The sequence below is a fragment of the Coccinella septempunctata genome, chromosome 9 (genome assembly GCF_907165205.1).
Source record: "Coccinella septempunctata chromosome 9, icCocSept1.1, whole genome shotgun sequence".
In the NCBI taxonomy this organism is placed as follows: Eukaryota; Metazoa; Arthropoda; class Insecta; order Coleoptera; family Coccinellidae; genus Coccinella; species Coccinella septempunctata.
This window is the reverse complement of record NC_058197.1, coordinates 8,274,476-8,298,485: the sequence shown is the minus strand read 5'-3', so window position 1 is coordinate 8,298,485 and position 24,010 is coordinate 8,274,476. Positions and strand designations below refer to the sequence as shown.

At 37.4% G+C, this 24,010-nt stretch overlaps 4 protein-coding genes and 1 pseudogene across 4 annotated transcripts; all 5 read right to left on the bottom strand.

Annotated features, from left to right (window-relative positions):
* Positions 1 to 2,083: 2,083 nt before the first annotated feature.
* LOC123321087 lies at positions 2,084 to 3,570 on the bottom strand (annotated as a pseudogene).
* A 504-nt stretch (positions 3,571 to 4,074) lies between these two features.
* LOC123319768 (putative nuclease HARBI1) lies at positions 4,075 to 7,049 on the bottom strand. The gene is made up of 5 exons (XM_044906694.1): positions 5,779 to 7,049; positions 5,585 to 5,726; positions 5,384 to 5,528; positions 5,203 to 5,331; positions 4,075 to 4,956 (listed from the first exon to the last, which is right to left on the bottom strand). The coding sequence occupies exons 1-5, from the start codon at positions 5,931 to 5,933 to the stop codon at positions 4,841 to 4,843; spliced, it is 687 nt and encodes a 228-aa protein (XP_044762629.1). The 5' UTR covers positions 5,934 to 7,049; the 3' UTR covers positions 4,075 to 4,840.
* A 2,425-nt stretch (positions 7,050 to 9,474) lies between these two features.
* LOC123319769 lies at positions 9,475 to 10,985 on the bottom strand. Its single transcript, XM_044906695.1, has 2 exons — positions 10,531 to 10,985; positions 9,475 to 10,477 (listed from the first exon to the last, which is right to left on the bottom strand). Exon 2 carries the CDS (start codon positions 10,309 to 10,311, stop codon positions 9,853 to 9,855), a length of 459 nt encoding a protein of 152 aa, XP_044762630.1. The 5' UTR covers positions 10,312 to 10,477; positions 10,531 to 10,985; the 3' UTR covers positions 9,475 to 9,852.
* Positions 10,986 to 11,974: 989 nt separating this feature from the next.
* LOC123319766 (tigger transposable element-derived protein 6-like) lies at positions 11,975 to 14,169 on the bottom strand. The gene is made up of 2 exons (XM_044906690.1): positions 13,501 to 14,169; positions 11,975 to 13,436 (listed from the first exon to the last, which is right to left on the bottom strand). The coding sequence occupies exons 1-2, from the start codon at positions 13,781 to 13,783 to the stop codon at positions 12,166 to 12,168; spliced, it is 1,554 nt and encodes a 517-aa protein (XP_044762625.1). The 5' UTR covers positions 13,784 to 14,169; the 3' UTR covers positions 11,975 to 12,165.
* Positions 14,170 to 14,550: 381 nt separating this feature from the next.
* LOC123321086 lies at positions 14,551 to 15,651 on the bottom strand. The gene is made up of 4 exons (XM_044908590.1): positions 15,401 to 15,651; positions 14,910 to 15,142; positions 14,696 to 14,850; positions 14,551 to 14,589 (listed from the first exon to the last, which is right to left on the bottom strand). The coding sequence occupies exons 1-4, from the start codon at positions 15,649 to 15,651 to the stop codon at positions 14,551 to 14,553; spliced, it is 678 nt and encodes a 225-aa protein (XP_044764525.1).
* Positions 15,652 to 24,010: the final 8,359 nt, after the last annotated feature.

Here is a 24,010-nt window from a genome sequence, read left to right as displayed (position 1 = left end):
AAAAAAACATTCCTTAATGTCAACTGTCTACACTAATCGAGTGCCCTATCCAATTGAATAAAAGCTATAATAGGCAAGTAGAATACTGTACTTTATCCACGATTGTGAAAAGATTATTTCTGAAATATCTCAATCTATTCCAATCATATCTGTATTCATTTCAATATGTCTATGTTCAAAGCCTCAGTTTGTAGTTTGGACCATGAAGCTTGATAATAATAATAACTTTTATTCACCAAGAATAAATTTTATAGACTACCAAACAATGGCCGATAAATCACAAGTGAATAATGTTTGATGGACAATCAGTGAATAATGGCTCATTAATCACCAATGGTTCATGAATCACTTTGAGCATTAATCGTGGATAAAATAATATTCATTTGTGATTTCATAAAAGTCAATTGAAAATTGCGCCGATTGGCCAACAAACTTTAAAAAATCCCTTCAAAATTTTAAATTCAGCTGATGTACTTTCAAAAGCAAGCGGAAGCATTCCGAGCGTTCCTTCAAGGTTATGTACCCCAAGTCGACCAATTTTTGTTGTTGTTGCATGTAGGCCCGGTTTCAAAAAGCTTGATCGGGAAATGAACGATTGATTGACGGATCAACATCGATTTTTTTCGAATCGATAATTCAATTCTGGCCATTCTGAATATTATTCTTGCATCAAATTATGATCTGTATACGCCCATTTGAATAATGATGAATGGCCGCTTCTTTTTTTTCAGCAGAAATCGTATCAAAAATTAACAGAAAATCCCCACTTTTATTACTCAAGCCCGTTTGCAACAGCCGAGAATTCTCTAGAAAATTTACTCGAGATTTCATGCGCCGTGAATTATTTACCGTTGTATACACACTTTCGGTAGAATTCTCTGTTCAGTTACATACAAAATAATCTCTGCCGTTTTCTTGCGAGAATTTTTTAGAGAATTCTCGGCTGTTGCAAACGGGCTTTATGTGGGAGTACCCCTAAAAAGAAGAATGAAAAGTATATTCAAAGATTCAAAAGTTGTCCATAGAATTGAATTGAACCCTAACAAAAACACATGATGTGTTCCATTCGAAGAAGAAATCCTTCCAAATATATTTTTTTACAAGATTGTACAAAATAACTGAGAACTCTTGAAACTGAATCAATCAAAACCCAACTTAGAGAACATATTGAAGCTACCCAGTTCAATTTTGGCATTTCCCGCGTTGAGGCTTCTTTTGAATTTTTAAAATGTCTTCAAAACTGTGAGCACGTTGGAGTTCACACTTTTGAATTAAGTTGTAAATTATGCATATTAGTGCATATCTGGTGCGGGAAAAAACCTGTTTATTTTCAAGTTCAAAATTTGGCGGCCACAATCCATGTTGAGAATACTATATAATATATAAGATTGTACTCATGGATTGCTTTATTTCATAAAATCTCATCAAAAGTTCTTAGAGATTTGTAATATTGAAACACAAAAACATCTCAATCAAGAAACAAGAGGTGATTTACTTGTCACAAATTGCGCAAAAATATTGAGCATAAAAGACGAACATACTTCATCAGTCAAAAAATTCCAAATTCGAACAATGAAGACCTATTAACATTCGTCACATTGTGATAGCGAAACAGGTGTCGTGGTTTTAGAACTCTTTTTGTGAAAATCGCATAATATGTTTTGAGTTCAATTATGAATTTTCATCAAGTATCGGCCACATCAATTCAATATTTTGTCACTCTCGTTTTCAAATTCTCTTTTAGTTTTCGTATTTTTAATTGCCATTGATAGGCAATGTCTTCTATTTTGGTCTAAACCAAAAAATTAAAACTGAAATGGCGTGCAGCTATAGAAATTCAAACCAAGGTAATCAATAAGTACTAAGTAATGTTAAGATAATTAGGGATCCAATAGTTTTGATAATTCATCATTATAAGTCACTTCAAACAATTCTCAGGAATCAAATTTCTCATAAACTTCACTTTTAGGATGTGCAGTTAAACTGTCTGCGCGAAAATTCAAAACGAACGCCTCAGTTTAGTTTTTTGGGTCCAAATATTGAAACATATATCAAAAATTGTTGTTTCGAGGATTCAGACGATTCATAATTTTTTGCTAACCCAGACCTGGATTTTCCTTGCGGTTATTGCATGATACTTTTGAGCTTCGAATAAGAAACACTTTCGCCAAATATGAAGAACATATACCGGGTGGTTCGTATGATATGGCCTCAGCAAGAAACGAGCGAAATTCGTTAAACATCCTGTATCTCGGCTACGAAGACAGTAAGGAGATCTGGGTAATGGGGTTTGGCCAAAATCTTCATAAGATTGTGTAGTGGCTGTCCTTTCGAAGAGCATGCCTGCTGGTGGCTTGTGTCGTTGCTTTGTTTCTGTGGCGGTTTCGAATTTTTGGATTTGGCGATTTAGGGACTGATAGGTTTGGGGCTGCTGTGGTTGGAATCTGTCAATTGAGCTGAATGGATTGGAATACGACATTTATGAAGTGGAAAATGATTGATGCTGCGGAAAGGGATAGTTTTTAGTAGGAAGGTGTTGGCCGTGGAAAGAGTCGAAGTTGAGCAGTGTTTTTACGTTTTTCTACATTTTTGGAATTACTTCCAAAACACCCATTTGGAATTCGAGAATTTCACTGTCGTCGTTCAAATGAAATAAGCCCTTCATGTAAGAAATATGAGGTCTAAGTGGTGGTTATTCTAAAGCTTTCATCATTTTCAGCTCAACGTCATCAGGCTGGCGACGTCTCTTGTGTTCTAGCGGTTTGGGGTTCCCATGGATAACTTCCTTGGGGGGTAAGTGAGGCTTCGGGTAGAGTATCAACATCTTCGTTTTCATTGTTGTCTTTTCTACCTTCTAAATTTTCCACCACTTCCCTTGTCTGGAACAGTTCATTCAAAAATTTCAGTCGGACAGCGTATACGTACTTCTTAGTGTTACGGGCAGCAGCTCCACTTTTTTTTGCACTCTTTTAGCTTCCTCTTCAAATTTGAAAGAGCATCTCGAAGATTTCCCCTTCTCTTAGTTACTTATTTTCTTGAAACCGTTATGTCTAATAATTGTTTTAAATTGTAAACCTCTTCATAAGGCTTGATACTGCTAGTAGGTCAATTTTTCCAGATATCTTGCGAGTGAATGCAGCTTTACCGACCTACATTACTTCTTCAGAGTTGAAATTTCTACTGCAAGAAAAATAGTAAAAGAAATATGCGAAGCCATCTGGTTAGTTAGAAGAATGAGTGTATACGTGAACTTAAAGATTATCTTGAAACCATTGCTTCTGATTTTGACAAAAATGCAAATTTTCACCATTTCATGACTGTAGCTAATTGAGTATGATAAATGTTGGAAGCTTTGGCAAAGATTGTGATCTCTCCATTTTCAAGCAATCTACCTGAAGAAAAATGCCTGCCGGGAACATAATCTCTCCCATAAGTTCCTTTTCTGGATATTTTGTCTGAAATAATCCTCGGTAGACCATAAAGTCCAATCAACATGGAAGCTCCAAAAAATGTTCGCATTTCATATTCGGATGTTTCAGGGGAACGACCTTTATTAGCATTTTCGCGCATGTTTGTGAAAAGGGCAACATCTTTGGAAAACTTATCCGAAATATATTTATTTAGATAGGCAATTGGTTGCTCTAACTCAATGTCTATGTTTTCTTCTTGAAAATTGAAATGACTTGGTTCAAACTGATATGACAATTTTTTTTTTTTGGTAACATGGTAGGTAGTGGACAAGAGGCCCCTCATCCGATGAATCGCTCATGTTGTCTGCGATCTCTATATAATCTGGATCAGGAACCACATTATACAAACCTAGATCAACCTCATCTTAATCATCGTCTAACTTGAGAGCCACTCTTCGAGCTCCAACGCGGTCAAAGGCTCTAAAAAAATAATATTTCAAATAAAAATTAAACTATATTTGTTTGCTCGTGAAAATCCCCAAAATCTGATTTTTACATAGAAATTAAATTTTGTAGTCAGTGAGAGGTATCACCCATGATACGTTAACCATATCCCCCATTGCGAAATATTTGTTAACCGAAACTTGAACCGTACTCTCGAGCACGGTCCGCTGTCTGGTTATTAGTTCTGTCTCCTTCTATCCTCCGATTCTGCATTACTATTTTGTTTGGGAGTCGACTTCTCTTGATAATAATTTAAATGTTTCCCTAGTCATACGAAAATGAAGGTAAAAATCATAGTCCAGATATCTGTCAACCCAATTTTCAAAATAATTTGAAATCCTTGTCTGCTTCTCTTTCACAAACATTTTTATGGTCATGTAATTATTATTAGTACTTTTATTAGCACTGGCACTCATTAAAAATATTTTTTCAATATTCGATGAATCAGAATCACCTATTTTACCCACTAATAAGACGGCTGCAACTGCTTTGCGTTTAAGCATTTTATGAATATCTATTTGATACAAAAAGAAATACTTGTAAACAAGTGAAATTACATTTCAGATAAAATAAAAATAAAAAGTACTATATATATGCTTGAAAATATTTTAATATCACAATTAAGCAGGTACAAAAAAAGGAATATCACATTTAACATTGAAAAAAAATGAAAAACAAACTTATAACTATTAAAGGTACGAAAAAGGAAAATAAACAAGAAAAGAAATCTCCCATTCATAATGAAAAAAACATTTTATAATATTATACAAATCCGAATACAAATTGGGAAAATAAACGAGAAAAGAACAACATTCAACATAACGAAAAACGAACAGATTAAAATATAATACGAAATACGGTAAATAAACAAAAAAAAACAACATTAAACATAATAAAAAGAAATTACAAAAACAAATTGAAGAGAATTATTTTCCTTTTCTTTTGTCATCCCTCTCTCTCCTCTGCCTAATATGCCTGAACCACTCTTTCGAATAGAATTCAAAATAGTTTCTGGTTATTGGTGATTTTTTATGGACCACATCTAAAAAATAAAGATAACTCAAATATAATCTCACAAAATATATGATGGTTAAGATATGATTCCCTTCTATTGAAATAACAGAAAATGGCTGTATGAAAAGATCTGGAAGATTTGAGTTGTATGTATATAGCTCCTGAATAGTTTGATTGGTACTGATATTGAACATATTTACTGAAGAAGAGATATGTTCCCTATGGGGAGATTAGAGATGCTTCAGTAAACATCGAAATCTCATTTTCAACAGACCGTTACATCTTTCTATGATGCTCCTAGTGCTCCTATGTTTTTGGTTGTATCTCTCTTCAGCGCTTCCTGGTAGAGGATCATCTTCGAGAGGTGTCAGAAGCCATGGCCTAAGAGCATATCCAGAGTCTCCTAGAACAGGCATGGTTACTTCATTTAGAATTCAAATTAAAGATCTAGATACCTAAGAGATAAAACTGTGTATTCCCGTTCCTATGCAAATTAACAAAAGCATGATTTATGTTTGAGTTTTGCCAAATGTAAGCATCGTTGGTACTTCCAGGGAACTTTGCATTAATGTTGAGAATTCTCAATCTTGCGTCACATATCTGAAGAAAAATTTTTTTTAAACTGTACATCTTTTTTGTCAGGCATTTAATATTACCAGTTGCACATTTATGGAATGATATCCCTTTCTGTTTACATAAATTCTTTCTGGATAGACCTCATCGTCCACTTTGGGAGGAAATATATGGGTGCAATCTATGCACCCAACAACACCAGGAAATCCATGATTTTGGTAGAACCTGTTAAATAATTCGTCCACCTTTGTCATTGCAGTATTTTTTTGGTACTTACTGATTACGTAACTGATTCAACTGATGAATTTGCATCGGAAAATGAATCCATGTATTGAATACTTGTGGTAAATTTAGAACTCCAACCACTTCATTGATAGCTCTACTCACTGAAGATTGACCAACAGCTAAAAATATGTTGGAAGCTGCATCCATTTGATAACTACCAGTGGCAAAAAAACGTAATGCAATAAGCGTCTGGAAATTGAAAAAAAAAAATTACAAATTACTTGACTAAGCATTATCGAATATCTTACCTTAAGTTGAGAATCTAGAGCGGAAGATCTCGAAGGTTGGACTATGTGTTCCGATACAATATTTATGAGTATAGAAAAAAATATCGGGTGAAAAGTCTCCTCTTTGGTCTCAGTTAGAGTTCTTTATTGAGTACTGCCAAGCTTTCGAACCTCTAGTGCTAGGATTGTCCACGGAAGATTTTGACCGTTTTGTCTCAGGCTCACCTTGGATTTTCATGGGCATGAGAGTCCATCTGAACAGAATGCCTCTTCTAATCTTCTTCTAATATTCTGAGACGTGTTTTCTCCGTCTCCAAGTTGTTCTGCGAGATTTGTGCTAGGGTCTGAGTCATAGACCTAGCGCTTTGCATGACAGTATGTTGGCGGCCTCCTATATTTGGTCAGCTGCCAACTTATTCTTATGGCCTCTTCTTCTGTTCTTTCTAACATGTCCAGCTGTTTATCAGTGATATCTTCAACCACTCTGATAACTTTGTCCGGTCCAGCAGTCTTTGATTCCCCTCTCTTACATCAATCAAAATATTATACTTGGGTTTTCTCACACTCTAAATCTCTATAATTTGACTTCTAATTCTTCTCACAACTCTAGTGTCGACATTCTCTCCACTCTCTGGTCTCTTAACGTCTCAGGGTTCATGTCTCTAATTTCTCTAACATTTTTCATCTAATACTTCTGGTATCCCAGCGAGCACAAAAACATCTCAGAGATGTTAAAAGTAAGAGATTTCGAAACATTGAACATCCACTGCGATGTTCTGTTAATACATGAATAGAACTTTTATAGAACAGCCAATGTCCGCCGCACGCGGCTATTATAAGGATGTTCCTGGGATGTCTTAAAAGGAACTTCTCTGAAGTTTTTTTGATAGCCTTTTCATGGACACAAAAAAACATTTCCAAAACGTTATGCGCACATTAAATCGCTGTAAATAAAACATTTCCAAAGCGTTTTGTGCACATTAAATCGCTGTATGTAAGACATTTTATGAACTTCTTTTGTGAAGCCTTTTTTCATTTATTTGAACGTTTAAAGACGCTACAGTCTATTTTAAATGAACTACTTAGTTTTCAAATGAAATAAAAAAACTATACATATGCATGAAAATATTTTATTATCATAATTGAACAGGTACAAAAAAAGATATATCACATTTAACATAAAAAAATGAAAAACTTAAAATTATTAAATGTATGAATAAGGAAAATGAACAAAAAAGAAATATAACATAATAAAAAGAAAAAACAGATTATAAAAATAATTATAATAATGACTGCCCTTCATTAATGGCCATCAACCAAAGTCCTTCAGCCTTCACAGATTACAATATAATGAACAAAAATATATGCAAAAAACAACATATGTTGTTGTTTAATATTCAACATAACAAAAATCAAACAGATTATAATATATTAAGAAACATTCACAGAATATAAACAAAAAAAGAACAATATTAAATATAATAAAGAGAAATGACAAAAACAAACTGAAAAGAATTATTTTCCTTTTTTTTGGCATCCCTCTCTCTCCTCTGCCTACTATGCCTGAAACATTCTTTGGTGTAGAAATCAAAATTCTTCCTCGTTATTGGAGATTTTTTATGGACCACATATGAAAAATAAAGATTACTCAAATAAAATGTCACACAATATATTATGGTTAATATATGATTCCTTTCTATTAAAATAACAGAAAATGCCTGCATGAAAAGATCTGGAAGATTTGAGTTGCATATCGCTCCTGAACAGGTTGATTGGTACGGGTATTCGAAGATGGAACAACATTCAAGAAGTTTTCAAAAACAAGAACTTATGTGGTTGTTACACTTTTTCGGGGTCAATTTGCATATTGAACATATTTACTGAAAAAGAGATGTTCCCTATGGGGAGATTAGGACTTCGTTGACCTTTTAAATTTCAGCCATTAGACAAGAAAAATCAATGAGCTGGATATATGACAATTTTTCTTATTGTTACTTACCGTAGATGAATTCTATGATTTTCGAATTACAGACAGGGTAATTCGACTTCTGGCCTGTCCAAGAACAGATCTCACCCAAACTATTGGTGAATATAGCTGATCATAGCTCATTTTCATAGAATATTTCTTACAAACTGTGAGCGGTGGGTGTGAACGTAAGACTCCAGACTCTTCAAGGAGTCCAAGGAATCACTGGGGAGATCAAAATCGAACACCATCTCGACCTCATTTGTCTCAACACTCTGTTTCTCCTTCACCAGCATTTGTTTTATTTCTTCTAAAGAAATGGAATGCTCAACTTGAGTCCTAATTATGGAATCAACGAGAGATCTCAGATCTATATCACCAAGGTCTGTCTTCTCTGAAAATGCATAAACTTCAATGAAGAAATAACTGCCCTACTCCTCATTATAAAGATTTTATTCAACATATGTATGTATGCTTGTATTATTCAACATTTTCAATGAAATGCAGTATCAATCTAACCTGTTTGGGTGGCCCTCGATATCTTTGACACTGACCGCAGTGGTTGAGAGAGTATTTCTGTAATATTTCAATAATTAATAAATATCGGTTTATGAAATGAAACATTCAATTAACGATATATTTTACCTAATGATAAAATATAATATAATGTTATGGTTATTTAATGAATAAAATCAGCCCCCAAAAGTCAAGGGATGCTTATTGTATTCTATTACTACGTAATATTACCTGAATTAGTTGGAGTTTGGGTACCACTGCCCAAATCAGTTAAATTCCTCTCGTTTATATTATCCTTCTTACATTGTTGGTCTGAAAAAATAATTATATATCAAATTTCATTATGGTATGGACTCCATGACTAAAATACTGAAGATTCAGGTTGGGAGGTTGATATTTCAAAAAGAATTAAAGGTATAAGAGAAAATAATGCTCACCATCAACTGGAATTGCTATTGGGTATTTTTGAAAAAAGTAATCGACATACCCATCCTCCATCACTAGGAGGTAAGGATGGAGCTTTTACACCTGAAAATATGGATTGAATCAAATTCAACCTTCACAGCATTCATAAGTCCTTTCAAGTGAAATTTTGAAATAAATCAATAAACTTCAGGAAAACCCATTAAAGCATATGATAATAATACTTGCAGTGCAGAAATATATATTATTACCAGTCAATATTAAAAAACTAGGCATAGGTATTTGACTGTCGAGTTTCAGAGTATTAGTGGAATTTTTATATACCTTGTCTTCGAGGGTTTTCAGGGCTGTATGCTTTTACAGGTTTTGGGGCTCGGCACCCCTTTCCCCTTTGCTCAGCGCTATGTTCATATGCTTTTTTTCCAGGGCCACGATGTACGCTGGGCAGTTAATGTTGTTTGCCGGGTGGTCTCCCTGGAAGTTTGCGCACTTTGCAGGGAGGTCCCTTGGTTTTGTGCACTCTTTGGTGCTATGTTTCTGCACATTTGAGGCACCTGACCTCCCTGTAGCAATGGGAGGTTGCGTGGCCCCAGTTCTGGCATCTGTGACATTGGATGATTTCTTTATTGTTACTATATCTGTCTCATCTAATAGCTGTGAACAGCACTGATTTGACAGTAGCGCTGAGCTGCCTCACGGTGACAGAGTTGTCCGTGATGACCATGTAATTCGGGGATCTGGTGCCTTTTAGTTTATGCACTGCTTTTACTGGTATATTGTACTCCTTCTCTAGTTCCTCTTTTATGTCCTCTTCTTCCGGTTCTGTTTCGAGCCCTCTTAACGTGAAGGCTCGATTCGTCTCGTTTTTGTTGGTGTATGTATGGAATTCCTGTTTGCACCCTTTAAAATATTCTACCAGTTTTTGGTGGTCGGCCTAGTCGTCGCAGTAAATATTTGATGCGTTTTTGCTGTATCTTATCAGGAATTTCCCTTGTATGATTTTTCTAATTGTTATAGTGATATTTAGGTGCTTTTTGAAGATCCCCTGAATCACTATTGGTGGGGGTCTTTTGGGCTTTCTTATTGCTCTGTTCGTTTGTCCGGTGCTATAATCTTTTTCCTCCCTTGGTAGTTGTTCGTAGTTGTTTCTGAGCGTGACAGGGTGTGGCTTTGCTCTTGTCAGGGAGTTCCTCCTGCTCCTTTGTTTAGGATGCGAGAACTCCGGGTTTTCGGAGTCTGTTATTCTTCTTCTTTTCACGCTTGTTGTAGGTGACTGCGGTCTCGAATCCGCACTCATCGCGGATTCACTCATGGCTTCAGAAGCCTTTTTAATGTATTTTTGCACTATTTCAGTGTTCAAATCTTGCACCGATTTCGCTAACTCGCGATTCATAAGAGTCACTGCCTCCGAACTCACTTGTAATGTGTCTTTTTTCACTTTTCACTATATAATTCGCGGTTTTGGAACGTATTTTATCGTTAAAATTCAGGATATTTCACATTTCCTTCTTCATCTGAAGAGCAGCTCAGGGCCTTCATTTTGGCTTCACTCAGTGTGTCTAAATTGATGAAAATGTAAATTCAAAATTCAGATAATGCAAAAGCAACTCACCACAAACACACTCAACTTCTACAGGATATGTTGTCCAATTGTCAGAAGCTGGTCCGTTTTTGGTCATATATATTTTACTGTTATTAAGTGGCCATCTACATTCCTTGCGATCTGCAGAGAGCCAGCCTATCGCAACCTCTGAGACCACCACATCGCCATTATTCGATTCCTTAATGAACCTTACAACGGCGTAACTCATTTTTCTAAAAACTGTGATATCCAGAAAATTAATAAGCAATCCCAATTTTCGACTGATTGTCCTAACTGCTCAATAGCGCCTAAATGTCGAGAAATATTGTCAGCTAATTGCTGTAACTTATCGCAGGAACCCTTGTGAATAGGTTCAGAAAATAGCAATGCACCTAAATGGTCGTGCAATAACTTTTTTGTATTGTTGAATCTTTCGCATATAGTACTCCACGCTACTGTATAGTTATCTGCAGTATGTTGTATTTTCTTTATTGATGCCGCAGCAGTGCCTTCTAGCGCACCACGCATTTCAATCTCGTTTTGGACATTATTGAAATTGTTATGGATGTCCAAAGTATTTTTCAACCTATCCTTTAATATAGCGATTTCAAGATCGGTTGAATTTTGTTTGCTTATTGCTTGATCAAGGTGCTTCTGAAATGAAGTTAACGTACCGTCAATCAGAGCTCGCTTTCTTTCTAATGCGACTAATTCTGCCATTATAGAAATATTGATTTTAAATAGAAATATAGAAAAAAGACGAAATAGAGGCAATTTTATAGGGATTGGGCAGGTATATGAAAAGGAAAGGACTCACTCAGAATATGGACCTGCTGAACCTTGCTCGTCTCTAGGGATTATAGGTGCAGGAGTGGCGGCTTCGGGACGTCTCTTTGGTTGGACTATTGCCCTGCTTTCAAAATCCAGACACAGGCACTTGACTTGGCGTCGCACAATTCTCGGCTGTATCGTATTCACGTATGGAAATTATTGTAATTCCTTGATTTTCTTGAGTATCCGCTCGATGGACCATGAATTTGATGGTATAGGTGGACTGTATTATAGATTTGTTGAGCACTGATTTTAAACTTATTTATTTACAGAAAAGCAAGAAATTTTATGGATATTCATACATTTGTGAATATATCGTCACGCTTGTGTGGTGTTGCGTGGTGAATGTTAACTGTTGACGACTGACTCTAGTATTTATGTCTTTTCGTTGGATCTGGTCTTTTTCCCATCATCAAGTCGTATTGGGGCGGGAAATACCATGGTTTTTGCTAGGGGCACGAAAGATATCTGGAGCGGCGGGAACAGGTTGGGTATCTAGGTTAGGATAACTTTTGTATTGTTCATTTATTTTGTATAAACGTTTCGGCGTATGCCTTCTTCAGAATACATTACATCTAAAAACAACAAAAAATTAATATAATAAAATCATGATTGTGTAAATATCCTACTATATATCATATACAGTGAAACCTCTCTTGGGCGGACACCATTGGGACCGTGAAAAAGTGTCCGTCTAACGGAGGCGTCCGTACAAGGGAGGGCTTGACCACAAATGTTTGAAAGGTGAATTGAATAAAACAGAATATCTGATCATATATATTATGTATATTATTATAAAAATATAAAATTTAAGAAAAAAAATCTGAAAGATTGTTAAGTTGCTGAAAAATAATCAAATAATGATGTCTGTCTTATATTTGTTCGCGAAACTTGATTTTGGAAATGAAGTTCTAACTCAGACAGCATCTCAACTGCCTTTGAGTCTCCTTTATTCTTGGCGAACCCTTTCAATGTCTTCAAGATGCCATTGGCTTGAGAATAATTCTTTGGAATATCTTCATTTTCGACTGGGTCTTCATCCGATTCACCAGAAGACTGATCTGCTTCGCCAACATTATAGATTGGAATGTTTTCATCTATTTCTTCTATCATCAAATCAGTATCAATATTGATAAAATCTTCGACTTCTTCATTTCTATAACCTATCGTTCGAGCATTCCTCCACATTTCTTGTAGAACAGCTAGAGGGATATCATCTTCAGCTGAAAAAATTACATTTTCCGTTGTTTCTTCGACAGATTCCTGTCTGAATCCAGCTTTGTGAAAACAATTCCTCACAGTTTCTTCTTTAACTCTCTGCCAGGCAGTTTTAATATAATAAATAGCATCGAGTACGTTTATATTCTTTGTAAGAACCTCAGCCTTTTCAACTGATTCAATTTCAGACAATAATTTTTTCACAACTATTGCTCGATAAAAAGTTTTGAAATTTTTAATGATACCTTGGTCTAATGGTTGGACGACGGACGTACAATTCGGTGGTAAAAAAATTAACTGGATGTTTGTTAAACATATGTCTTTCGGATGGGAGCACGCGTTGTCTAAAAATAACAAAATTTTTCTTCTTTCCTTACCCATTTTTCTATCAAAATTTTTCAACCACTCCTCCATTATTGTACATGTCATCCAAGCCTTTTTATTGCTCCTCCAAAAAACTGGTAAATCACTCACATTAATGTTCTTGAAAGCTCTTGGTTTTTTAGTCTTCCCAATCACCAACAGTTTTTCCTTCTCTCCAGCCAAATTTACGCAGTGAAGTATCGTGAGCCTTTCTTTGGACAATTTTCCACCGATGCATTTTTCATTTTTTAAGGTTAGGGTCTTATTTGGCAAGGCGCGAAAAAATAGCCCCGTCTCGTCAGCGTTAAAAATGTTCCGAGGTGAATAATCTTTCAGTAACATTGGCAATTTACTCAAGAAACTTTCTACGTCTATCGGATTCACGCTTGAGGCTTCCCCTGATATGGATTTAAAAGCGATATTATGCCTTCTACGGAATTTTTCCAACCAACCAGAGGATGCACTAAAATCTTTATATCCTATATTATTCGCAATCTCTTTCGCTTTCGATTGAATAATTGGCCCTAAAATTGAAAACGTTTTTTGGAAATGATTCTTGTTATCAATAATTATAAATTACCTACATACCTGACAATGGAATTCCTTTATTTCTCGCCTTGATAAACCATTCAAAGCAACATTTGTCGATAGTTGTGCCCGTCGGTGTTAAAAAATTCCGCTTTTTACTCTTACAGTCATTGGAACGCCACTGATCCAATAATTCATTCCTCTTTTTAACAATTTCAGCAGCCGCCGTTTTTCCAATATTGCAGCGTTTGGACAATTCTCTCGCACTAAGTTTTTGCTCATTGTATATGTTCACAACATTAATTTTCTCTTCGAGAGTCAATACTCGACGTTTTGTAGACATAACTAATCTCAGACGTTATATCGGGAAGATCAAACTAAACTGAACTAGTGAACTAGACCAAACGTATTGAAAACCCGGGAATCCCAGGATGATTATCCTCTACAACCGGGGATTCACCGTCTGTGAACCACGTGAACACAGTAGGTAGTGAATTATTCTGAAATATTTACGTTGCCTATGTTTCGGTTGTCCGCTCAAGGGAGAATTTCGAAACCTAGTATACCAAAAATAGGTGTCCGCGTCCGTCCAAGGGAGCGTCCGGCCAAGAGAGGGTACTATCTGAAGGATTTGCATTTACGAATTCCGGACTATGAAAATGCGTCCGTCCAATAGAGGTGTCCGCTCAAAGGAGGTGTCCGTTAGTAGAGGTTTCACTGTAGTAGGTTTATCCATTTATAAAGTGGCAACCCTATTAACTAACTGCCATACATGTATTTATGGTTCTCAAACAACTCAATATTTCAATGTGAATCCACCAGTGCTTGAGGAATATATAGGATTATGATTATTCATTAAACACTTCATTTATTTCAACTGAATCTTTTAATTCTTCTAATTGAAAGTATAAACAATTATTTAATCTCTATCTTTATCCCTTTGGAGTTTCTCCATTAAGGATTTTAAGAAATTTTGTTGGGATTCTATAATTTTTAAGTGATGTTTTCTCCCATAAAGTTGCAGCTGCCTCTCCTGTAGCTCCAGCTCTCTAACCCGTATCGCTCTGCCTTTGTCTTCTTTATGGGACAAATAATCTAGGGCATTTTTTCTTAGAGAAGAACTTCGTTTGTTTCTTCTTTTTGCTGGTCCTAAAACACAAATTATTTCAGAATTCCCATTAAACTTTGTTGAATCAATATTTTGCTAAACATAATTTTTATCAAAGCAAAAAATTCTAGTGCTTTTTATACATACCTTGTATCCTTTCATTGACCGGGTTCCCTCCAGCTTCTTTATTCTCCTTTTCACTTTCATGAGAAGGAAGAGCAGCAGTTCCTTAGTCATTTCAGGGCCCTCTTTGGAGTTTGCATCCACACATACTTCAAATAATGGCTCCTCCAAATGCAATACTAGAAATGACGATATATGTATAATTATCTCATGATAAAATTTGAATATTATTAAATACCTGATGTATCCATAAATGGTTCCCTCATAACATCAGTTAGGGTAATGTAATCATTGTCAGGCTGACTTCGTTCACCACCATGAATTAAATCATCCCCTGTTTGTAAGAAACTCAGCAATTTGCTTCTCCTTGGGTTAAGGCCGTTCTCTCTTCGCCAACAACGTGGCTTCAATTTCTTTGTAGATATCTGCAATCTCCTGCAGGAGTTGGTCTCTTTCAGAATATAACTATAACTATAATATTCATAATACAATTTTAATAACAAAATTGAGTGAATTAATAGGGTAATATTTTCAAGTAGATTTTGTTTGTAGTCCTCTGATAAACCATTATTTTGATAATCAAAACTAGAAAAATCGTTAGATATAGTAACTTAAACATAATTGAAAATCGATAAAACCAATATCTCTCACATTAATCTAATATTAATTGAACATTCAAACAGTACTGATACGGCTACTTGTGAAAGTCTAATATCCAACAGTACTCACCTCTTTTGACTTTTTGTGTCTTTTTGTTTCCACATCTCTAATAATAAAAAGACATGGTCTTTTACTGTTCTTACCTTAAAATTTTTTCCCGTTATTTCAAAAACGTTTTTTTGAATGGTTTCCCACTGCTTAGCATCCTTGAGCGGATTGTTATTTAAGAACTCTTTTAGCAGAGCCAAATCGTCATCAGACGAAAATCTCAGTCTTTTAGGGGTTAACGACGACCGTTGCGGCACTTCGTTACTTGACATTTTTGGAAACTTAATTCAACGAAACACAAAAACTTACAAAAACACTCAGATTTCAAGGAGAAGGCAACCTTTCAAAATCACACCTCGGTTCAAATAGACTTCAAAATATTCGTGCGAGCATTTAAATATACAAACACGGGCGCCCCCTCCTTTTTGACGAAAAATTTTGAAGTTTTCTTCAAATTATTCTTCTGCTCTGTGCTCCAACCCATTTTGTAATGACAGAATAAGACTGCGTGGGTGAATGTTAACTATCAACGACTGGTCTTTATCGTTCGTTGGATCTGGTCTTTTTCCCATCATCAAGTCGTATTGGGGTGGGAAATACCATGGTTGTTGCTAGGGGCGCGAAAGATCTCTGGAGCGGCGGGAACATCCTCCCCACCTTGAATGGACCCTCTTTCAAACATCTAGAGGGAGAGGACAGATTTTCTGGAACCCTCGCTTGACCACTCCGGAGGAAGTCTTTATAGTGGCCACTCCACAAACTTCGTCGGGACCTGGGTGCAGATGTGTAATTCGTACTAGCTGCCCCTGGGTTGGCAGGGTATGGTCATCTTTTAGTAGAATCAAAGCCTTTTCCTGTAGTGCCTTGGGTTTTTCTCCATCTTTGGCGAAGTTGCAGCTCGGAAATGTACTCTGTCTTCCAGCGTCGCCAGAAATGTTGTGTCATTTGTTGGACGACTTGGAAACGGTCTAGTCGATTGATTTTGACATCAGTGACATCCTCGTCTGGGGCAGCAATTATGAAGTGAGCAGGAGTCGAAGGAGTTAGGTCATTTGGATCCTGACTAAGGGGAGATAGTGGACGGGAATTTAAAATTGCCTCCACTTGACACAACAAAGTGGATAATTCCTCGAAAGAAGTGTTTTGGGCATTTATCTTTTAATATGGTGTTTGGAACTTTTGACTCCGGCTTCCCAGAGTCCACCAAAATGTGGCGAATAAGGCGGTATGAATTGCCAATCAATAGATTGTTCAGATGAGAAGCTTTTGATATTGTTGGTGCTATCTACTATTTAGAAATTTTTGCAAATCGTTCCGAGCACCTACGAAATTAGTTCCGTTGTCGGAATAGATTTTGCTTGTTTTACCTCTCCGAGAGATAAACCGTCTCAATGCTTGGATGAAGGCTTCTGAAGAAAGGCTCGAAATCAGTTCTGAATGAACTGCCTTAGTTGAGAAGCACACAAAAAGGCTAGAAGGCATTACTCTGGCGTTGTGTTAATCGCTCATTATTGGTTGAATGAATAGAACTGGCGCGAAATCTAAAACAGCGCATACACTTTCGGACTATATCACGAGCTAGATTACGACCGGATATAGGCCAGTAGGTATTTCGTATAGTGCTGAGCAGTAATTGAGGTCCGGCATGAAGCAACCGAATATGCTCTTGGTGAAATATCAATTTAGTAAGGTGTTGCTTTCCGGGTAATAGTATGGGATGCTTTTTATTGAAGTCATATACCGAGTATTTGAGTCTACCACCTACACCAAAAATTCCCTCGACGTCTAGAAATGGAGTTACGGCCGGTTTCATAATCTTACCTAAAGTCCCTTTAACCATACTGAAATTGACAGTAAAGGAAGCTTTAAGCTTAAAGTGACTTTAAATTTGATTATGAAACTTGACGTTAAACCTGCAAGTTTATTCGAACGCCTTCCATTGCCTTTTAGCAAATATTGAATGTCGCTGCTGGCCGAAGCTTGACCGTAGGTGACGGTGTTGAGCTCGTATGTACTTGGCTCCTTGAATTATCGCGCCATAGTATCCGCTGTAGTGGTCGCTGTATTGGGTTGACCAAAACCTGGCGATACATTTTCGCTATATCGGCGGATATGACGTATTTATATTGACGAAACCTCAATATTATTGAAAATAATTCATTTTGTAGAACCGGCTCTATAGCTTGAATATTGTTGAGAGATATACCGTTACTAGTAGGAGGCGAAGCATCAAATACTACTCGCAACTTTGTGGTGAGACTTAACTCTGTTAGCACGCCGTGATGAGGCATGTAGTATTCTCGATCAATGATTGGGCTGTCTACTATTGTCATATGATTCAAATTGATGTATTCGTGCATAAACTCTCTATACATAGTTCCTAGCCTTTCGTTTCTTAGTAAACGCCTTTCTAAGGCTAGAAAGCGAAGCCTTGCCTGAGACGTTGATTCTCCCAGAACTGAGCGGCAAACTGACTACAAACCGTCCATCGGGATTTCTTGTCGCAGTTTCCGCGAATAACCTTTCTCATAAAAGTTCATCTGGGGAAAGAGTCTTCTCATTGGACAATTCCTCTATTTCCTAAAATTTTGTGAGCGCCTGAAGTAGTTCTCGATTTAAGCTTAGATTACATGACGCAGTTTTTGGGTTAAGTATACCGAGTGGTCCGGATACGATCCATCCTAGCTTAGTTTCTTGTAAGTAGGGACCGCGTTTACCTAAGACGATTTTATCGTTATCTAGGAGCTGCCAAAATAGATCGGCACCGATCAAAATATCGACTGGACTGAGCTTACGGAATTCTGGATCGGCTAATACTATGTGAGAAGGGATTTAGGGATTTCAAGAACTTCAGAATTTATTGCAATACTAGGCATTTGCCTAGTTATCTCTGGTAGGATATAGCAAATTAAATTTGTGGAAAATCTATCAACTTGTGCTTGAGTTCGATATTGCATTTTGTTTTTACGGATGAAATATTGTTTTCTATGCCGTATATCTCAAGATTGCTGGACTGGCCAATAACGTTCAATTTTCTTCGCAGGCGTTCCGTAATGAATGATTATTGAGAACCCAGAAGGGCTCTTACCGAATGCCATTTGCCAAAATTGTCCGATATTAATACGCGAGCAGTTGACAGTATTGTTTGCCCAGTTGAATATTGAAGCACGCCACTGCTCAGAACATTCGCGCTGGACGGCTCGTTTTCGTTTTCGTTTGATTGCACTCTTCTAATACTATCGTCATGTAAAAGAGTTATGCCAAGACCCGCATTTTTTACTTGGCCCTATTTTACATTTGCTTATAGGATGCCCTTCTCGCAGACAGCGTATATAGAAGGATTATTTTTGACGTATTGGTTTAAAAATTTATCACATGTATATATTGAGTGATTTCCCTGACAATAGGTACACGTATAGTGGTTGGAAATTAAAACTCTAGATGTTTCCTTTTTTGCACTACGCATAAAATCCTTACCTGGCCTATTGGAGTTTCTATCGCGGGATTGATTGCTCTTATAATCTAATGAATCCACAAAATTCGCACGCTCGCGTAAAAAACTTGAAAATTCGTCTATATCTGGCGATTCCGTTTTGTTACGATGGTGCCGCTCCCAATCACATAGTGAAGCGTTATCGACTTTCTGTGATATTTAGAAAATTAATAAGCAATCCCAATTTTCGACTGATTTTCCTAACTGCTCAATAGCCCCTAAATGTCGAGAAATATTTTCAGCTAATTGCTGCAACTTATCGCAGAAACCCTTGTGAATAGGTTCAAAAAATAGCAATGTGGCTCGGTCCGGTACATGTATGCTTATGTTTGCGTTATTTCTTAAGAGTAAGACCGTTAGTATTCCGCGTGAGACAATTCCAAAATTCATGTCTGCAGTTAAAGTCCCCGACAACGAGGGTGTTATTTTGCCGCAGGAGGCTTCGGAGACAGTTTGTAGTTATTCTGTTGCTAGGGCTGTTGTAGATAACAGTGATTTTTAGGTTGCCGGGGAGGTTTATTGATAGGTTCTCTACTGTGCAATTGGTTCTAGGGACTCTTGTGTACTTGATATTATTCCTTATGACTAGAGCGACACCTCCGTGACCGGTGTCATTCGAGCGATCTTCCCTTTCAACATTATACCCTCTGATATAAAACGTATCCGATGCTTTCAATATTGTTTCGTTAAGCAACAAAATGTCGATTTTGTTGCAAAGGATGAAATTTGATATCTCAAGGTGTTTACGGAGCACACCATTGGAATTCCACTGAGCGAGTTTGAGCCTAGACATAGTTTCTGGCGTTTTGGAAATAATTGAGCATTAGATGCAGTCTCTCCGTCGGGTTCTCCGGCTATTTCTAAGTTTTTCATTGAGGGTTAGTATTGACTCAAGAAACTTGTCTAGGTCGACGTATGAGCCGAGTTTCACAAACTCGCTCTCTATTGTCATAAATTTATCGAAGTTATTGCTATTACTACTACTGTTACTTAGCTTTTCTGTTTTCCTGTTTGTGTCTGGTGGGGCTTCCTTTCGTGGCCTTTCAGGGCTCTGTGCTTTGGTGGCTTCCGCGGCTCTTCTCCTCTCCTCCCAGACGTTGGTGGTTGGTTTCGGAGCTTCTCTGTATTGGGTCATTGGGGTTGTTGGAGGCTGGCTCAGCGCTATGTTCATGTGTTTCTTTTCTAGGGCCACGATGTACGCTGGACAGTTGATGTTATTTGCCGGGTGGTCCTCCTGGCAGTTAGCGCACTTTGCAGGGAGGTCTCTTGGTTTTGTGCACTCTTTGGTGCTGTGCCTCTCTGCACATTTGAGGCACCTGACCTGCCTTTAGCAATTGGAGGTTGCGTGGCCCCAGTTCTGACATCTGTGACATTGGATTATTTCTTTGTTGTTGCTATATATGTCCTATCTAATTGCTGTGAGCAGCACTGATTTAACGGTAGCGCTGAGCTGCCTCACGGTGACAGAGTTGTCCGTGATGACCATATATATCGGTGATCTCGTGCCTTTCAGTCTATGCACTTCTTTGACTGGAATGTTATACTACTTTACTAGTTCCTCTTTGATATTCTCTTCTTCCGGTTCGGTTTCGAGCCCTCTTATCGTGAAGGCTCGATTCTTCTCGTTTTTATTTGTGTAGGTGTTAAACTCCTGTTTGCACCCTTTAAAGTATTCTACCAGTTTTTGGTGGTCGGCTTGGTCGTCGCAGTAAATATTGAATTTATTTTTGCTGTATCTAATCAGAAATTTCCCCTGTATGATTTTCCTAATGGATATGGTGATACAGTAGAACTCCAATTATCCGAATTAATGGGGACCGGGACCCATTCGGATAATCAAATATTCGGATAATCGTATTTTTTTTTTTAAAAATTGCCATTGGAGAGAATAAAAGCTACGTTTTGATATTGCACTATTTTTTTATTGAACTAAATGAAAGAAACATGAAATTTTCACATGTTTTAAATATAAATAAAATGTACTTATGTACAAGTTTAGAAATAAAAATCATTGTTTTTTAAACATCTCCGTCAATGTAAGCTGTTTTGCGGTCTTCAACCGTTTTCGGGTAGCCAGGTCACGCATTCGCTTGACGGTGAGCAGTTGCAAGTGGTCACACTCGGGCTGACGCTCCATCCACTTCAAAGCAGTCTCGAGGCCGGCAAATGCTTCACTAGCTGATGGTCCAGCGTCTACTTCAACATCAGCAGAAAGTTCTTCTTCCACTTCCACTTCAACATCTTCTCTCACACTTACAACAATTTCATCGTCCTTGAGAATTTGAAAACCAGGGTCAGACGTGTCACAAGCCATCCACTCTCCTACATCTTCAGCATTTACTTCTGTACAACCAGGAATTTTTACAATCATTTTTCTTATTTCCTCCAGTGACAACGCATCTTCATCATCATCATCCTCTCCATATTCTTGTTTCTCATTTTCTTCAGATTCTTTTTTTTTTGTTCTTCTCAGACGGTAGGCCTTTCAGTTTATTCCACGCACGTCTTAGCGTCACTGCCGTAACCAAACTCCAAACTTCCGCTACCATATAACAGCAGTCCTTTAAATTTATTTTGCTATGATTTTCCAAATCCAATTCTTCATCTTCAGCACCTTCGATCAGCAGTTTTCTCAGCAGTTGCCTTCTGTAATGGCGCTTCATTGTTTCAATAACAGACTGGTCCATGGGTTGCAGCAAACTTGTAACATTGGGAGGCAAAAACGTCGTTTTAAACTGCCCATTCTCTCTTTCCAACAGTTCTGCTGTAGGATGAGTGGATGCGTTATCAACAATTAAAAGCACCTTACTGCCTTCTTTTCCCACCGATTTTTGGTGCTTTTTCACTTCAGGAATAAACACTTCATCATACCATTCGGTAAACAAAGCTGCAGTCATCCAGGCCTTGGGTTGACTTTTGTAGAAGAGTGGAAGTTTTTTTACGTTTTTAAATGCTCTTGGATTTCTTGATTTTCCTATCAAAAGAAATGGCAGTTTATGATTTCCAGTGGAGTTGGCACAGTTAAGCACTGTAACACGTTCTTTACTGACCTTATGTCCAGGGGCACTAGATTCCCTTTTAGAAGCCAAAGTGGTTTTTGGTAATGCTTTCCAAACAAGGCCAGTTTCATCGGCATTATAAACAAACTCCGGATCATAGGATTCTGATGCAGTTTTAAATTTTTCAATAAAATTTTCAGCAGCTGCAGAGTCTGCTGAAAGCTTGTCACCAGCTAAATCTAACTCGCGTACACCATGCCTGAATTTAAAATTCCTTAGCCAGCCGTTACTAGCCTTAAAAGATGAATAACCAAGCTTTTCTGCTAAGATTTTGGCTTTTTCACAAAGGATTGGACCTGAAATCGGATTTCCCATAGAACGTTGCTGCAAAAACCATTTAAACACGGCATCTTCCAAATTTTTGTTGGTTGCTGTCTTCATTGTTTTCCTGGAGGAACTTCCATCTTCATTTTCAAGCACCGAAACAAAGTTTAAAAGTGTTGACTTACTGTTTTTAATGTCAGAAATTGTTGCTTGTCCAACACCATAAATCTCAGACAACTTCTTACCCGTTACACCTTTATCGAGTTGCTCTATAATTTTCAGTTTGTCCGCTAACGATAGCACAACACGTTTTCTTTTCGAAGCCATGGTATAAAAACGATACAGTATTGTACACGCACAAACAAAAGTAAGCCGTAGCGAAAGAGTACATAGCGTCCTCGAGCAAGGTCAATAGCACACTGGCTAATCAAAACAAAAAATGACAGGTGCGCCGTGACTGCAATGCGCCGGAACTTGTCTTAACTTGCCGTTGTGCCTACACACGCGGGGGGAAGTCAGTGTAGGCACAAAGGCCTTTAAGACAAGTCAAGTCAAGACTTGACGCGCATTTGTGATTCGGATAATCGGCATCTAGTCTTACTCTCAATTGCATAATATTACTGTCATTATCTATTTCTAAATTTTGTTTTTCTAAATAATTTTTCAATCAATGCTACCTTGCATTGACCACGCTTGAAACGTAGTTGCGTTAAGTCCGCCATTATTAAATTCAAAAGTCAGTGTAGGCACAAAGGCCTAAGACAAGTCAAGTCAAGACTTGACGCGCATTTGTGATTCGGATAATCGGCATCTAGTCTTACTCTCAATTGCATAATATTACTGTCATTATCTATTTCTAAATTTTGTTTTTCTAAATAATTTTTCAATCAATGCTACCTTGCATTGACCACGCTTGAAACGTAGTTGCGTTAAGTCCGCCATTATTAAATTCAAAAGTCAGTGTAGGCACAAAGGCCTAAGACAAGTCAAGTCAAGACTTGACGCGCATTTGTGATTCGGATAATCGGCATCTAGTCTTACTCTCAATTGCATAATATTACTATCATTATCTATTTCTAAATTTTGTTTTTCTAAATAATTTTTCAATCAATGCTACCTTGCATTGACCACGCTTGAAACGTAGTTGCGTTAAGTCCGCCATTATTAAATTCAAAACAACCGTCAAACTCAAATAATGAAATTGTCGGAAGGTGAATGGGAGTTGGAGGTACTCACAATTGCCTATGGGCGCTATCTCGCGACTTGGATTATTGTTTATTATTGTGTCTGGAGATCGTCGTCTCCTGGTGCCTGCGTGATCGTCTTCACCTGCTGCCTGATTCGCCGGCTTCTCGACTCTTGTTGCCTTGTGTCCTCGTCTCTGTCGTCGCTGTTGACTCGGACCTCCCTGTTTCTCGCTTGATACGTACTTCGCTTATGTATTACTGCGCAGTTGTCTACGATGCCTCGTGGAATTTTCCGTGCTTACTTCGCTTGTGATTTACTTCCTGGACCATTTTCCAATCCGGCCCGAAGGACCAAATTTATGGTAACTCAGGGTAAGGGATTGTTTCACCACTTTTGTAATAGATTAAAACAACTCGAAATTGTAAAACGCTTTATTGAAGAGCATGTCATCTCTTCATCGCAGTGGACTGTACTGTACTGACTCGACTTGCCCATCTGCCTTTTTATTACTTTTCACATTGTTGCCGGATCACTAACACATACAGACACTTTTTTGATTGCAATCCAGTGGCGTACTATGATTTTTTTCCTACAGATTTATTTGCTGAGCCATAACATAAATTCGTG

Bases quoted from the DNA above. Each gene is read 5' to 3' on its own strand.
- LOC123321086 (XM_044908590.1), bottom strand. From the start codon at position 15,651: ATGTCAAGTAACGAAGTGCCGCAACGGTCGTCGTTAACCCCTAAAAGA. The intron at 15,143-15,400 runs GTGAGTACTGTT...TGAATATTATAG, and splicing joins GACACAAAAAGTCAAAAGAG to TTATAGTTATATTCTGAAAG. The intron at 14,590-14,695 runs GTATGTATAAAA...TTTGTGTTTTAG, and splicing joins GGTCAATGAAAGGATACAAG to GACCAGCAAAAAGAAGAAAC.
- LOC123319769 (XM_044906695.1), bottom strand. From the start codon at position 10,311: ATGAATCGCGAGTTAGCGAAATCGGTGCAAGATTTGAACACTGAAATA.
- LOC123319766 (XM_044906690.1), bottom strand. From the start codon at position 13,783: ATGTCTACAAAACGTCGAGTATTGACTCTCGAAGAGAAAATTAATGTT. The intron at 13,437-13,500 runs GTATGTAGGTAA...TTTCAATTTTAG, and splicing joins TAAAGGAATTCCATTGTCAG to GGCCAATTATTCAATCGAAA.
- LOC123319768 (XM_044906694.1), bottom strand. From the start codon at position 5,933: ATGGATGCAGCTTCCAACATATTTTTAGCTGTTGGTCAATCTTCAGTG. The intron at 5,332-5,383 runs GTATCTAGATCT...TGCCTGTTCTAG, and splicing joins TACACAGTTTTATCTCTTAG to GAGACTCTGGATATGCTCTT. The intron at 4,957-5,202 runs GTCTGTTGAAAA...TTTATTTTTTAG, and splicing joins CATCATAGAAAGATGTAACG to ATGTGGTCCATAAAAAATCA.